Below are 17,680 nucleotides of genomic sequence, written 5' to 3' on the forward strand. Positions count from 1 at the left end.
ATTGTATATAAAAAAAGTACTTAACAACTTAGGTATATGCTATGCATATACGAATCAGTTTTGATGTACATAAGAAATACTTTTCATGGCGGAAGTGCATATCATTGGGCAAATTTTGAGAGCCGTTGATTTCGCTGAACCACATCTTTACTGCAAGTGGAGTTTGCAAAGCGGTGCGTAGAATAAAAAAAAAAACAAAAACAAATACACATTCGAAGAAATTTTTTTTTCGTTATCACATTTATAGGCAGCGCTTGGAAGCTTGTGCAAGGTGAAGTAGCCGGTCAGACAATTGTCTCTTCACATCGCTTACAACAGTCATCAGATTTTGCACATCCTTTGGACATACACTTGGCTACTGCTTCAGTGCAGGGTTGGCCGAAGTTGCATTTGGAGGTGCATGCCGTGAATGTGTTACATAATAGTTGGCCAGTTGGTTATGGTTTTGTGCATATACCAAGTCGTCCAGGTGCACATCGTTTGGAGTTGTTGACTTGGAAGGTAGCGCCAATCACTTGGTACGATAGTATACGTGAAAAATTTGGTGGTGGTGGTGTTGGACTTAGCAAACCGGATCTGATATACACAGGTGTTGAGAGGTATGACGACTTTAAAATGCACTGAGACTTGTGTAATGATTTTAGTGATTAATTTAAATGAGGATCTGTATACCAAAACCCGATAATTGTATTCAAAAAGTTCTTAGAAAATTTTAAATTACATTTTTCTAACGCGAATTTTAGGAAGCTTAGACCTATTATCTTTACATCTTTTACAAACTGTGGCATATATATTGGAATGAAAAATATGACTGCATCGAAACCCGGAAAAAATGCGAAGTAAACTTATTGCATTTTAATAAATATAATTTTTAATTAGACAAACTCCAATCAAAAGCAGGTCTTATTCCAAAGTCCAATAAATATTTAATGGAAAACGGCTGAATAGCGATTTTTATGTCAGAATTGAACTTTTCGATACTGTTATCGGTTCGTCTCACAAGATTGCAAATAAATACATAAAAATACTAACAATAGCAGTACAATTCTACACTTTAGTGTGGTTCTCCCTAGTCCGATCATGCCTATTTTCTGATACAAATGCTGTTAGCCACTAAATGCTTGAAACATGAAGCACTTGATTCTTCCAGACTCTCACAGGCCTTTGTACCAGAAGCTCTGTGTAGCTTTGTGATCCAAAGCTACAATTTTTCCGGGCGTAATCTATCTTAGACTGTTCTGCTATTGCTCCTAAGATGCGTTACTTTCCCCAAATATCAGATTGGTGCCTTATGTCCTACTTACTTCTTATTCGCATGCGGTTTTGTGCGAACCATGCGACTCATTGAACAAATCTGGGGTTTTTGCTTTTGGGAAAAAAATTTCCAAAAGAGTTATTTACCATCTATACTTTTCCACATCTATTGCATTTATCTATATATATATTATCCATTGTTTTCAGTTAGCTGGGATGCGGCTCTCTGCTCATTTCCTTTCTATCTAATAGTTTCACATTCAGTATATTCTAAACTCGTGTCAAATCTAGATTTTCCTACTGATGAATTCCGAACTCTCTCATAAGACTTTCCTCCGTTTCCGACGTATGGACAAATATTGAAACGATTATCATGTCCATAGTTGCGACCTTTTTTTTCTTGTTGGTGAGGCATTGGGGACGTTTCCGCAATCTTGATTCGCTGTTCTTCACATTCGGGATTTAATACATATTTGTCAAGGTTGAAGCCCTCCTCTTCCACAGGCTCTCTTAATTGATTCTGTAGCATTTAATCCGTTTCTGAGAGTCATTCAGAACTCAAGAAGGTCCGGGGATCCTCTAAAACTCAATGGAATGGATTTAGCGTGAATATTTCACCGCCTAGGATTTTAAATATTCATCTGATCCTTGAGTTGGTTGGAATAGAACATTATTTGTGCTTAAGTTTTAAAACTATAATATTACTTTATAAAGGATCCTCTCGCTCTAAGATAGATATCGACTTTCGGCTAAATTTTCTCTGAACGTTAATAGCAGAACCCAAAATCTAAACTGCAGATCTATTCACCCTTTTCGATTTTATCATATTTTTTTTTTTTTTGTTTCTACTTAAGTAGATATAGTTTTGATATAACCTAATATCATCAAACTTTAAATTATCCCACAGATACAAACTACGAACGCGTTCGTCTGGTAAAATCGTTATCGATCTGAATTTAGTCTTTCGTAATTTTGCTAAATTTGGTGTAGAATTCAAATGAGATATCCAGATGCGCTCTCGCGAAATGGAGTTCAAACTACCAAAATGTGCAGTTACACTGCTGCTGCTCCTACACCTAACGTCAGCTGTCAAAATTGGTATCTCGAAAATAAATATAGATACCAACAGCACTACAACAACAACTATATCTACAACAACCGCGAATTTTACTGAGACTGCTACAGAAGAGAGCACTACAATAACCTACGCAACAGAAATCGAAAGCTCGAGCACCACACTAACTACTACAACCATGAAACCAAAAACAACCCAAACTAAACCCAATTTTACCATATCAATATTTCCACCGCGCTTAAAAACAACAAAAATGCCAAAAATTACAACAACATCTACATCCACGGCGCCAACAACAGCAATTGCAACGACATCGCTCAGTTCAACAGATAATTCAAGTACATTCGTTGACGCGCTCTCAACTAAAAAAATTTCTGACTCATATTACTGCGCTTGTGATCTCACGCTAGATGCTTGTGATATAAATTGTTGTTGTGATAGAGACTGTATACCGGCAACATTACATATTTTTAATTGTAATACGGCAGCAATGGCACATCATACAGAATTAAAAAATCGTTTGGAGGACTTTCAATATGAACATGGTTTGCCATCGTGTAAAGTAAATGAAGGTTGGTTATGCGTTTTTCGAACTAATATACAAAGAGATCAACTGAAGGTAAGTAGGAAGGGAGCTAATAAATCGAGAGTTAAGTGGGCCACCGACTTAACTCAGAATTTAATTTAAAATTTCTATTTATTTGCAAATGGTCTCGGCATAAAATATCTTGACACCAAATGGGATTATGGTCTCTTGAAACATTCTCGACGATAGACCTTTAGGGAACTGTGAGAAATATCTATCCTTTAACTTTATTAAATTATGTATATTTTAACACGTAGTTCTATCTTAATATCGCCTAACTGGTCTCCGCTGCCAGTTCTATCTGAAGGTAGGGCGTTATTCAATCAATATGCGAAATATGGCATTGCTCAAACGAATTCTGATATATAACCTTTACAAAACGGTCTCAGTTAGGATGATATTCCACTCAGCGGGCCATGTGTAGTCGTAACATAACCCTGTAGGTAAAGCGAACCGAATCGTTAGAATGGAGCTACGTTTTCTGCGCAATGTAAGAGGTGTAATAAGGCCAAACTTCTCTTCCCATTTTCGTAGTGTCCTTTTTAACTTTTCCGACTCCGAATGACAAGGCAAATGAATTTTCGCAGAGAAGCGTTTCATGACATAAATAAACTCGGAATGTTTTGTAAAATACTGCCGAAGGCCAACCCAGTTTAAAAAAACTTTTTCTTAAGTAATTGCATATCGCTTTTCCCGTGATTTGAACACAGAACTTCCGGTACAGTAGGCGGACACGCTTCCTCCACACTACGGCGAACTCAGTATCTGCGCAATGTCGGCCTCATCTTATGATCTAATTTTGCTTTTAGAGTTGACTTTATTTAACTTTTCGTTGTCCAAGTTCTTAACACACATTGAAAACTATTATTTTTACTCAAACGATTACTACGATGCTTTGAAACCATTTATCAAAATAGTTTGGAGTTATAGATGTACTAAATACGCGTTGTCCCAGTCATTGTTCAGATTCAACAATTTGGAACTCTCGCGATTTGAAAAATGGCATTCGGTGATGGATCGTTTAACAATCGTTTCGTACAAAACGTTTTTAGCAGCAAATCACCCTTCCTACTTCAATTGCTACCTTCCATGTAATGCGTTATATGTAAGTAGGTTGAGCCAGTCTAAGGTTATATCAATGTTTCATACCATCTGAGAGCAAAAATACTCCACATATCGGTTTATCATAAGGTCTTCAAAAATTTATATATCCACCGCTATAAGGACCGATTAGTGTTAGATGGGTAAAGTAAAGATGTGGTATATATCTTTAAGAGAAATCAGTTTTTAGAGGATACGCACATCTCTAAAGGGTATATCATGTATTTTTTCTGACACTCCCAACCTTTTTTATTCTTTTGACATAGGCCACCAAAAATATGTAACTCCTTTGTTTGGTCATTGCCTTGTATAATTCTAGGAGCCGAAAATTGATTGGGATTTGAGACAATATTACAAATGGGCCACACCTACTTGGGGCGTCGACATCGATCAACGTTCCAACGAAAATTTAGAGCATTACAAATATGGTGAAGCGTTGCAGTTTTTAAATATGGAAACTATAATGCTTAGTCAATTGGGTAAGTATTTGAAGGCCAAATGTTGGGTCTACGAGTTTAAATAAAAAATTCAAATGCAGAAAATTCTGATGATCACAAAGTGTCATAGCCAGTCATATTGCCATAATATTTTACTTTTTTTTACATAAAACTTTGTGAATACCTTAAACATGAGAAGAAATCTAATAAAAAAACACTTATTTAAAACATAAAATACGTTACATGACATGAGAAGAAATCTAATAAAAAAACACTTATTTAAAACATAAAATACGTTAGGGTTTGTTAGGACTGCTGACTGCAATATCACCCTATCCCTTCTGCCTCTTCGAGAACGGTCCATTACAGAATATTAAAAAAAAACCTCTCCATTCCAGGATTTGTTTCAAAAACGCCCTACATAACTTCCAAATTTTCGCTTGAGTATAGCATTTTTGAAACAAATTCTAAGAACAAATTCTGAAATAGGGCGTTTTTGAAAAATTTTCTGGGAAAGGGCGTTTTCGAAAAGGCAGCCATGATACGGTGATATACCACTCAGCATTAGATATACATATACTAGCTGATAGCCATAGCAGCTAGTGCTCTCTTTTGTTAGTCTTAAAATTTATTTTAAGCCTAAATATATAATAATAATAGATATACATATATGTATGTATATTATTGAACCCATAACTAATGTTCCTAATTATTTGGATTTTTTCTATATATTATAATCGTTTACAGATCTTCCGCATACCTTCAAACCACCACACTGTCAAATAAAGCAAACTGTGAAATTTTTGAAGGCATACAAAACGAATTGCCTACTGGGAACAATTGAAGAACTGCAAACGAATGCACGCACTTTGGTGAAGTTTATACAAAAAAATCAAATACTCTTGAGGCCTTTGAAGCAAGCCAGCGAATTAGAGCATATAACGCCTATCTCGAGTGATTTTAAATTGAAAATTTGTCAAAAACAGTTATGTGCAGTAGTGCCGTTAAATAACAGTACCGCTATAGATTTACGCTTAGAATCATATTACCCTACGGAAATCAAGCTTTCGTTGCTGCATAATTACACACAACTTTTAGGTGCAATGGTGGAATTAAGAAATACAACATACTCACCACTGAATAACACTGAAACGTGGCAACGCTATCAAGTCGAGTATATTTACAAAAATGTAACTGTGAATGAGGTCAATAGGAATATTAATGAGACTGCTTTTGCAGAAGAGAAGGAGCAAGCGCTCACTTCTGGCCCTTTAGGTTATTTAGTAGGCGAGCCTATAATTATAGCACGTTTTATAGTGATTAATGAAAGTGATGAATCATCGAATGAAGTTTTGAATTATTTTCATGCAAATAGCACAAAATCTCGTCTCAATCATACACTTCCGCTATTCACGACACAGCAGGGAAAGTGCGCGAATGACATAAGCGGAAGAAGTGTCATTAGTTATGGCATCAATACCTTAAAACAATGTAAATTACGCTATAGTGAGGTAAGCGTGACCAAATTACCACAAAACGAGCGGAATTACACTAAAATTTGCATGAACTTGCAAAAAGAAATAATCTCACAACTCTTTGGAATTAATAGTATATTATTTGATGCAATATCGCCTGAAATTTTTATTTCTCAACTGGGACGTCCGGCCAATGCTAGCACAAAATGGACGAAATTGCATATACAACAAAAAAATTATTACTTATTAATCAGTGGTGAATATAATGCACAAAGTCACAGTTTCAGCTGTCGCAATATGTTGATCAATATTGCTTACGAATTCCTAGTGGGTCATTTTTCAGAGAACGACATAAGCCATCAAGCGTTGGTTAAGCAAGCTACGTTGATATTTGGCGAACGTAATGATTTGGAATTCGATTTGGATGAATTAATCGAAGTACCGCTAATGATAACGGTTATGTTTTTTGATTTTGCCAAGGATGTGAGTGGTGAAGGAAGCAGACAAAATATTGCAAATATAATTTGGGGTCTTTTGCTAATGAATTTTGTATGCAAGCAATATTTTAGCAAGTACCTAAATAGTTTTAAAGTTAGTTCGTAATCCGTTTAGTAATTTTTCTAGAACGCAACGTACTTATAATTACTGATTACAATACGCTATTCAAATACAGATCGAAGCAATATAAACAAAAATTTTAAAAAGTATTTTTAATCTGGTCATGAATTTTAGAGTAGTAAAATGGTTCACTTCGGTACCAATGATATAGTCGGAGCCGATATACATAAAGAGAGAGCGGAATCAATTGGTTCATCTTATGCAAAGACACTAATTTGCTTGCCTGGCCAACGAACTATGTTCGGCCTTCAAAGGTTTACGACCCGATCGTCTACAGCGAGAGCAGTTGCGTAGCAAACTTTACTTTTTCATGTACGTTAGTATTAAATGAAAGGAGTTAAAGCCTTATGTTGTTAATACATTCACTCATGGGACATAAGTAGAGACGATTAAGTTTATAGTTCTTCCGAGGATTCCCTTAGCTGTACTGCTTAGAATCCCATCGCCAACACTTAATTCAGTGTTCACAGATGCGCCTTAGTCAATGCTAGTTGTTCCTCTCAGCGTTTGCCAACAACAACTGGCCACAAGTATTAAGGCTTGCTTGCTTTCCAGATATCCTACTTTCCGAAAGCATACTGCAATTGGATAGCAGTGTTACAAAGCCCCTAGCAAGCATCCCAATCTTCACATCCAGCTTGGATCAATCTGCAAATAAATTCAGTCGACCAGCACACAGTAATCGATCTTGCTCGGTATGAAGTCAAAGCGAGAAAAAATGTTAGGGTACTCATTGTTCACAGATCTCTACCAAGCAGCCGAAGCCTAATTACAGCCGGTACTGAAGGCACCCTACCAACAATGTCAACTGCATTCTAAGCAAGTGTTGATGTTTTACAAGTGTTGATGTTTTACAAAGATTTTACATAGGCAAAGCCAAACCATTAGAAAGCGTGCATAACGTTTGCCAATGGCCCAGAGACGATTCGACCAATCCTGATTAAGCTTTCCTGTTAGTACTCGCTAGTCGATGTCGACTCTTTGTGGTCCAGTGACCCTTGTATCAGTCAAACAAGGGAAATGGAAGCTGTTTATGTAGACCTACCTTTACAATAGACACGCAAATTATGCTATCCAACCCAAGAGAATTATAAGGCCTCAAAGAATTAATAGCCTAGACATGCTTTTTAGCTTTCAATGGGATGACTAGCAGTCCTCTATGGGCAGCAAACACTGGTAATGAGGGAACAAACCACTGTTCAAACGAGATATCGCGAAAATTAATATCCAGCGGTAGTTTTAGGATTCCTCACCGCCCATTTCCCAGCTATCATTTACACTTCTCAAGTAGCGAAGTTACCAAAGGCAGCAGAATTCTTTGAGAGAATTTCCGTCAATCACGCGAACTTATCGCGCTCTTCCACACCTTCGCAAAAGATTTCGCATTAGAGAGTAAACTTGTCAGACAAAGCATAAATGGCAGCTGCAGACAACTTCGAACCTGTAAAAGGTGCGACTGGCAGCAATTCTTTCAAATCAATTCTTAAATGTGATTTTACTTGAACGCAGTTCATCGAAGTAGAAAAATGAGTATTCCGAAAGAACATTCCAGTTCGATATCAGGAGCAACATCTCTCCCAAGACAAGGGTCAAGTCTAAATCCTCAACCCTTTTTACATATAAATAAACCTCAATTAAAAATCAAAGCAAATAGTGGGTCACCTCTTACTTTTGAATCCTAGTTACCCTCTCCTCAATAAGCAGTGATCTTGCAGATGACAGTCAGCGGCTGTCTCGATATATCGTATCCAAAAATATCGGGAGAGGTGTCAAAAGACGCGTACTGGCTTCGACAACAGTAATCCGAAAGAAAAAATTGTATCTGTCCGGAGATATTTGCAGTTGAAGTTGGCAATTTCCATGTGGTTGTTATAATGTTGTTGTGCACTGAAAAAAATGTTATTTACAAAGGGATTTTGCACGGTTTTAATTTTGCTCCCACGCCTTTTGTGGACCGGCCAGGGTAATTTTTTATAAGCGCGGCCGAAACCGCCATCGCAGAAGTGTTCTGCCCAAAATACTATGGATCCCATCCCCGGTTTCGTAGTGACCCGGGGTCGTTTTTCGGATTATTAATACTGATGTCAAGACGCGTCATTTGACACCTCTCCCGATATTTTGGGACGCGGACGCGGAAGGCCAGCCTTGTAGGTTAAATTAAATACCGGGATCTAGGATAGGTGTTATGATTTTATTATACAAGCTTTGCAAACTCCCAATACTTAAAGTATTTACTGATACTACTGAAAACCCCTCCCTACAAAGCCAATTACTTCCCAGTATTTTTAAGTGAATTTATTGAAGAAAAAATTATTATCAGCACACTCGACAACCTTGCGAGCCCATTAATTTCATAGCGAACTGAAAAAATTTGTCAAAAAAGGAAAATAATTGAAACTTCAAAAGAATATTAAGCCATTTCACAAACCCGCTCCATATCCTCGGTGTTCATATATCCAAAAATAAAAATGCGTCGCATATACTCCACGAACATAATCAAACATGAACACACACAAACTGAAAAAGATGACGAACATAAACGATCGAAATGTCCGCCAATTACGATTGAACGTCCCACCGAATTTCCGCAAATTGTGATAACATCAGACGCCCTGGAAAGTAGCAAGTACTACATCGAAACAGCGCAAAAATGGCTTATTCTACCCGGAAAGAATGGACGACAACACAAATTCCCATTGCAGACGATATTACCCAAAGTGCAGATGATGAGAACCGTGCCGAAGCGACATTTACCGCGCGATGTGGAAGTCGATCGACGACGTAGACAATATAGTAAACTGAATTTGTTGCAAATGCTACAAGATGCAGGTGTCACGAATGAAGATCTCATGCCCACCGAAGAACTATATTATGCGCTCTCCGAAAATGCGTTCAAACATTTCTTGCCGGTGAGTTTTTTCGATGATACAGATTTTAACACACATTCGCCCGAGGCATGGTTGGCATTGGGAAGAGTGGAAGATGGATGTTATCCGTTGCCGGCAAAGGTTTTTCTACCTAACGGGCAGAGTCTGTTCAACTATACATGGCAATATGCGGCAGTGAGCGCTTACAACAAACAAACACACAAATGGACTGTACTTGGGCTAAATGAAGAAAATTATTTCGAAGTGCCAAGCGTGCAAATAATGTTTCTCGCCGATAATCCGAAAGTGTTTGCGCAACGGTTGAAGAAAGCAGTAAGCGATCGAAATAAAGCAGAACGGATTTTAAAAATGGAATCAATTGTAGATTGTGTGCTACTGCAGGACTTAGAAGATGATCGCTTTATGCCGAACAAACGTATCGATCAGCTGATGGAGAAAGTGATCGGTAAGGCGAGCGAAAGTTTTCAGCGTCAAATGCGCACTGAGGTGTGTCTTGTATTCGAGCATTTAATGGCATGCTATGAGTTTGAGAAGTTCGTGAAGTTGATGCCTAAAGAGTTTCCCATATTTGGAGATGGTCTGATAGCTGACTCGCTGCCGCGTGCATTCAAATCAGTAGAAAATATAGTTGAAGCGAAGAGCGTAAAGACTTTTCAACTTAATATCAAATATTTGCGTTACCTCATATTGCGTTCGACGATATTCTACAACGGCGCTGGTATCGAAGCTATGTCCAATGTCTCAAGTCAATGTCAATATATCGAAACGTTATGTCTATTTCTGACAGGATTTGTTAAACCGGTAGCACTTGGTGATTTCTTGCAATCCCAACAATCGAATAGCAATAATGTTGCCACTTATTTGAAAAATTTCTGGCCACAGAAGATATCAGCGGGTATAACTTTAGTTTTACGCGTGCTCGGTAAAGGTTGGCTTGATATCTCGCTAGATAAATGGTCCGTGTATCAGATGTGTAAGATATCACGCTTTATATTGCAAGTGAAATTTCGCATGCAAGAATCAATGCAAGTTCTTTTGGAGAAATCGATTGAAAACTTTAGCACATACCTAGTAGAACCCTGTCGTCAATTTTTAGAACTACCGCCCGACTACAAATGGACTAGTAATTATATTGAAACAGAATTTCCATATACCAAACCGATTTTTTATCTCGTAATTGGTGTATCCGATGCACGTAAGGTCGTCTATACTACGACTCCAGAAGACTTTGCACCGCAAATAACAGAAGTATTTAAAAAAGCTTTGGAAAAAACAAGCGGCGTGCGTTGCATTGAAGCTGAGACTTTGTTGAATTTGAAATTCGCGCCAAATCTTTTTATCGAGACTGTAGAATTAATCGAAGATTTATTTATCACTCGCAACGATTTGATTTATCGTTGTTATACCCAAGCCACATTGCCGCTTAATTCATATGCTTCACACTATGAACGTTTTATCGATTTCTATTTGTTAAATGCTTACGATTTTATGCGCCGTTATGAGTCAGTGAAGCATTCATCGTCGGAGGTTAAAAATGACATTTTAGAGCATAAACGTCAAAAACAAGAGCTCCGCGATATTTTGCCAGCCTACATCACAATTGGACCATTTCAAATAAATGTGGATTCTATGAAACAGCTGATGATTAAGAAACATATCGAAATCATTAAAAAGCTGTTCGAATATTATGTACAACGTATGTGGGATATAAATGAAGCTCTACTCGATCGTTGTGTGCAAACACATCAAAAAATATCAGATCGTCCTCAAAGTATTGAACACCTCTATGAGATACGTGACTTTGCCGCTACTGTGCCCGATGTGGTTGATCAGTTGCGCGCCGATATACAGATAATGTGGTTGGAATATGAGATGTTGGACAGTTTCTTTTACAATCTGAGCGATACTCAATTTTCTATGAAATGGCAAGTTTATGCTTGGCCTCACAATATAATGCAACGATTGAGCACTTTACGTGAAGAACAAAAGAATGATATCGAAGAATTTCGTCGCACACATTCGAGTGAGTGCATCGGTTTTGAAGAGCGCTTGGAGTCGTTGAATGAGGAAATACAGGCATTCTCATTGATTTTTGATCCGAATAAAGTGACCGAGACGGCTGTGGAGGTGAGTATTACAGAGGACTTAAACTTATATCCCTCGAGGTACTTTTGAGTTAAACACATTAAGGGCCGTTTTCACCATCTTCAGTTACCGATAACTGACTTTTTATTTGCCAGAAATCGTTTAGTGATGTGTCAAATGAAGTGCCAGTTAGCGTTAACTGGATATGGTCAAAGCGATGCTTAGGTCATTATGCAGTGAATCCCTTAAACCGCCTTCGCCTTTGAGACATACATACGTTCATTGTATGGTTTAGGCACCGTCGTATCACACGCATGCCAAATGTTTAATATTATCTGCTTAAAGTCAAATTAAAATAAAACGCTCTATCCAGAGCTTCCGTATTCACATAGCTTGAACGTATAGTTTAGGTGTGTCTTGCCGCGGGTAGTTCGTGCAGCGTAAAGTGCAGTGAAAAATTGGAATATGATATAGTTAAGTATGAGCGTTTATTATAAGTTTGCGACAAAACAGAGTCATATCTTGCGTAAACTTTGGCGAATTTGAACCGCAATCTCTTTAATAAAGCGAATTCAGTCTAAGGTGGTTGCATCCTGTCAGCCAAGTGCTCAATCTTGCGATTTACCTGGCAAAATTTGGTACAGCAGGATGTCAATTAAATTAACCCGGTTATTTTCTTTTGATTTGACATTGTTTCGTATGGTGAATTTGGCTGTGCTATCATTTTGTTTAGATTCGCCTCTCTTCTGTCTAATACATCTATCCATATATGGACTCATTGTGAGGTGTTCAAACTTACAAAGAAATCAAGATCCAGCGAAGAAACGGTAGTCTAAAGTGAGACTTGGCATTTCCGAGACATACCCTGTCCGATCCTATCAGGTCTACTATGGTGAGAACTCACAGCTTTACATGCATACCTAGTTGTTTCATCTAGCAAATGTACTTTAATATTCCTCTGTTTCTCGGCATGATAAGACGAGATGACTTTTCCCCTTTCACTATGTTCGGTATTGTTCGCTTGCCCGTCTTTTCATTACAAGGTGGAGTTTCTTACTATAATCGGGGTTACAGTGGCTCCCCCACAATAAAGCAGAGAGACAACAAGGTCGGCTGGCCCATATACCACTGAATTAGACAGTGTCCTTCCCCCATATCCCTTTAATATTCCAATCAATGGGCTTAAGGAAAGATTATTTAGATTGGTTAGGAATTATTCGGATCTCGTTAATGTGAGAAAACGTTTTATTGGATACGAATGCTAACCGGTATTTCAATGTAACTAGGGTAGAAGCCGTGTAACTGGCCTGGCTTTACATGATCTGTTTAATGGCCTTCCTGATTAGTGCATGAGGCTCACATCACCACTTCTTTCGAGAGACAGCTACTAAATATCATAGAAGAAAACGTGCGTTAAACCTTGTTTTTTGGCAGGTGAAGAAAACATGGAAGCAAATACAAGAATTGGAAAAACTTGGCCAAACTTTGCAATATCGTCAGACCTTGTTCGATTTGGAAGAACTATCATTGGAATTTTTAGAGAGCATTATAACTGGATTCTCGCCCTATCGTCTTTTGTGGCTAACATGCTTGGATTTTTTAAAGCTCGAAGAAGCCACCATCGGTAATCCATTGATTAATATTGATTTGGAAGATGTCTGGCATTCCATTGAAGAGATACGTAAAGATTTGCATGAGGCACATGCCATATTCTCCGAGAAACCGGAAATTCAAGAAGTAGCTAACTTTTATTTAGCAAAAATTGATGAGTTCGTACCAGTATGGCAGTGTATTAAATGGTTGAAAAATGAGCATTGGCTATTTATGCATTGGCAAGAGCTGTCGAATCGGGGTGGCATGGATATTAAATATTCGCAAGCAATGAATTTTGCATATTTAATACGTAAAGGTATAATGGCTAATTTAGATTTGGTAAATGAAATATCGTCTAAAGCCAAAGAAGAAGCCGATGAATATCAGAAGCAATTAGAAGAAGAGGAACATCGCAAAGAGCGCGAATTACAAGAGCTGTTGATGCGAAAAGCTTTGCGAAAATGTCGTAGGGATATTTTGCTAGATGCGCCTTTGGAGGAGAAAGCAGAAGAACAAAAGCAAGCGGCAGCTTTAAATTAAATTTATGGATAGCTGATATTGAACAAATGTTAATTGTGGTTTTTTGTCACTACATCGCATATTTAAAGACTAAAACCCTCTATAGCGGTACGTGAACAGAAATTTTATTTACCACTACTGTATATTTATAACGGCTAAAGGTAATACGTTACTAATTGCGCCAATAGGATTAACCTAGCTCCTTTATAGCTAAATTTACGTCAATGCGCTACTACTCTCCTAGCCAATGTAAGAGCCTTCCGCGATTTACAACCAGATTGACTGAATTTTGTGTGTGTTAGTGCAGTCGGGTGGCTTCATGACACACGTATTTGTTGTCGGCTACACGTTAATGAAAATCAAAAATTTTTGATTTTCTCATTTGACGCTAGCTTATTTGATAGTCGCGGGGTGTGATTGACAAAACCAGGGATGCACCTTAACGTTAAGCTAATCGTTTATCAAAAAATTTCCACCGTTTCCGTTGAAACACTTCGAAATATTATCGATAAAGAAATTATCAAGATAAATTGTATCTCGTTTTTAACCGAAACGAAAAGCTTTCGTTAACGTTAAAAACGTTAACAAAAACGTGATACTTTATGTTTGAATTGTGCTGGCAATGCTATAGCCATGGAGAAGCCGTAATGTGGCAACAACGAGCGCACATACACACACAAACTCTATGTAATTTGTTTGTGTAATTCGTTGGTGGTAATGTCAAAAATACTCTGAGAAATGTTTGTACTGTCAAAATTCATGAGAAAAGTTGCAATCAGCTTGGCTAATGCTTTCACCTTTAATGACTCCGCCATCAATCAGCTTTGCCAGCATAGTTTGAAATTAATAATCAACATAAACGATTTGATTTCGTTTTGATATGGCAGAAAACGAAACGAAATCATTTCGTTAATTTGACGATCTTAACGTTAATAAACGAAACGAAATTACTTCGTTTCGTTTATTAACGTTGATTATCGTAACGAAATGATATCGTTTCGTTGGTTAAGCATGCCTGGACAAAACGCAGTGTTGTATTTAGTTTGTGTCGACATTCAAAATGAACAAGTGCGCGGAAGAACAGCAATTCATATTAAAATTTATTGAAAATTATCAATGTTTAGCAGCTTTATGGAATGTAAGGCTTTTATTATTATTAAATAAAATTTTTATTAATTTTTTTATTATTTAATAAAACTGCTATAGTTGCAAGTAAAAAAAAGTCATCATCCGATGACGGCATATTCACGTCCGAACGCTACGGTTTCTCAATGCAAATGTTGATTGATGGCTTTTTATTTGATAGTCGCGGGGCAAGCGTCAAATACCCGACACGCACACATACAAAAATTCAGTCAATCTGGTTGTAAATCGCGGAATACTTTAAAGTAAACTTTTACGCTAATACGCGTGTCTCCTAATTATTTCCACAATATTTCTTTCGGGTGCACTTGAGTAAAGAAAGCAGTGTATGCAACCAAGTTGAAGGGGTTTTGATTTAAGATCATGCATCTGAATATCCGGACAATATATATAAAAGGTGTGGCTAGCAGTTTGTTGATATACCTGCTAACATAAAGACGACATCGTCTCTCCGCAAAAAATTCGTGTATTGCTTGTACCCTTGCGATGCACAGTAGCACGGATGAACAATCTAGGTGGACAAAAATTACAAATTTGAAGTGCAAAAGCCGTTTCATTCCTACTCACATTTATTTTAAAATCAGTTATGAGAGGTGGGGTGTTATAAAGCCATAGGACATTAAGCCATAATGGCTTTATGTCTCAATCCAAACGGACATAAAGCCATAATTTCAATATAAGTCTCATATCAATTTTATTTTTTGATATTTTGTGTTGAAAATGCTTTATTTCTTCAAAACTCGTAGGTGATTTAGGTAATTTTTCTTGTTTGATTCGCAGCAAATTCCTACGCATTTTACCATATACAATTAACATCCCCCTGCTTTATGCTTTTTTAAACGGTTTTATTTAGCTTGACTTGACAGGCAGGCCGCACGGCCGCATGCACGGCCGTTGTGAACGAATTTTGTGATTGAAATTTAAGTAACTTCCAGATAAGCTACAAGCTTGAAACTTGGAACCCGATGACAATGCAATAATAAGAAAAAAATCGCCGCTAGGTGACGCAAGGATGGAGATATTCACAAAAATCGTATTTGTGGTCCGATTTGGCTCATATTTGGGACACATAATACGTACAAGAATAGAAAGCGACCTATGAAAAAAATCGCCGCTAGGTGGCGCAAGGGTCGAGATATTCACAAAATTCGCATTTGTGGTCCGATTTGGCTCATATTTGGAACACATAATACATACAAGAATAGAAAGCGACCTATGAAAAAAATCGCCGCTATGTGGCGCAAAGATCGAGATATTCAAAAAAATTGTATTTGTGGTCCGATTTGGTCCATATTTGGAACACATAATACATATATGAATAGAAAGCGACCTATGATGTCCGATTTGGCTCATATTTGGAACAAATATTACATACAGTCCGGTAGAAGTGACATCAAAATATTTTGGAGTTGGAGGAGGGACAAGCATACGTGGCGCAGAGTCGAGTAAAGTCTTTGGAAGGATTATGTATTGAGGACTTAGATTGTAACAAATTGTCACGAAAGAGTACTTGTAATAATGAGTCACTAAATGAACTAAATAGAATGAGAAATAATAGGCAATTAAATAAAGACTAAAAACTTGAAAATAAAATAATTAAAAATTTTTTTTTAAATTAAACGGTTTTATTGAAAACAATACTTACATGAAGTAATAATAATACTAAAAGCTAGAAAATAATTAGGTAGGTCCTAGGTACTAGTCATCACACTTCTCATCAATCTACGGCGTTCATCAGACAATTAAATAAAAGCGTTGGACGCCTCAAATTTCTATTGATAGTCATATATAAGAACAACTGAACCATAATCAGGCTAAGCTACGCCTCACATTTTTACACATTTTCACGCGCCAACGCTCTTATTTAATTGTCTGATGAACGCTCTAGATTGATGAGGAGTGTGATGACTAGTACCTAGGACCTACCTAATTATTTTCTAGCTTTTAGTATTATTATTACTTCATGTAAGTATTCTTTTCAATCAAACCGTTTAACTTAAACAATTTTTTTTAATTATTTTATTAAAGTTATCGTCAAACAATTCGCGTACACTTGATATCTTCAAACTTGCAGTTTTAACATCGTATTTAATTGAATTTATTAGTTTTAATTTTTCAAAAATATTATTTTGCGGTCCATGAATATATACCTTGTCCTGTTTACCAATTTTACGACAATATAACGCACTGCTGTACGCACGTGATATATCAAAGTATGATTGGATGGTTCTTGATAGACCATCCTTCTCCGACCATGCGTATATCAGCTTCAGCATCCCCCTAAAGAGGGTAGAGAAGGGCGAAACTTTAGAAACCCTAGGTCAACAAACTGGACTAAATTCCAGAAACAGGTAGAAACGAGACTGGGACAACCCAAAGAGGTTACCAATGTGGAAGAACCGGAGGAGTCTAATGAATTCCTAACAAGGACGCTTATGACTGCGTATAACACAGCTTGCCCTCTAAGAAGATTCAGAGGAAAAGCAAAGCCGCCATGGTGGAGCAATGAGCTGAGTCTTCTAAGAAGACAGGTAAAAGAAATGGTTAAGCTAGCAAAGACCGCGGAAAGCGAAGCGTCTCGGGACGAGTACAGGGATCTACTGAGGATCTGCAAGCGTGAAATTTCCAAGGCGAAGAGAATCTCATGGAAGTTTCTGTACGGACATAGAGTGCTCCAGCGAAACATCACGGTTTAGAATAGACCTAGCAAGGGGAAATATAGTCCAGGGACTAATAAAGAAAGAGAACGGGGAATGGTCAGGTAATAGTGAGGAATCCCTTGAGGTGCTTCTCGATACACATTTCCTATCGGGAGATGGTTTAGAAGAGCCAGCAGACAGCACTCACACTTCGATCACGGAGCGAGTAGTGCCGGGCTTGGTGACCGATACCAAGATGGAGTGGGC

General features: G+C 37.6%; 3 protein-coding genes across 3 annotated transcripts; all 3 read left to right on the plus strand.

The window, feature by feature from the left end:
• Positions 1 to 85: 85 nt before the first annotated feature.
• B9d2 (B9 domain-containing protein 2) lies at positions 86 to 2,342 on the plus strand. Its single transcript, XM_067769368.1, has 3 exons — positions 86 to 173; positions 248 to 599; positions 2,162 to 2,342. The coding sequence occupies exons 1-3, from the start codon at positions 86 to 88 to the stop codon at positions 2,253 to 2,255; spliced, it is 534 nt and encodes a 177-aa protein (XP_067625469.1). The 3' UTR covers positions 2,256 to 2,342.
• tctn (tectonic) lies at positions 2,280 to 6,531 on the plus strand. The gene is made up of 3 exons (XM_067769086.1): positions 2,280 to 2,948; positions 4,336 to 4,495; positions 5,201 to 6,531. The coding sequence occupies exons 1-3, from the start codon at positions 2,280 to 2,282 to the stop codon at positions 6,529 to 6,531; spliced, it is 2,160 nt and encodes a 719-aa protein (XP_067625187.1).
• Positions 6,532 to 9,014: 2,483 nt separating this feature from the next.
• Positions 9,015 to 13,652, plus strand: sac (sterile affecting ciliogenesis). Its single transcript, XM_067769087.1, has 2 exons — positions 9,015 to 11,561; positions 12,954 to 13,652. Exons 1-2 carry the CDS (start codon positions 9,015 to 9,017, stop codon positions 13,650 to 13,652), a joined length of 3,246 nt encoding a protein of 1,081 aa, XP_067625188.1.
• The last annotated feature ends 4,028 nt before the right edge of the window (positions 13,653 to 17,680 follow it).

This window comes from Eurosta solidaginis, chromosome 2 (genome assembly GCF_040869045.1).
Source record: "Eurosta solidaginis isolate ZX-2024a chromosome 2, ASM4086904v1, whole genome shotgun sequence".
Lineage (NCBI taxonomy): Eukaryota > Metazoa > Arthropoda > Insecta > Diptera > Tephritidae > Eurosta > Eurosta solidaginis.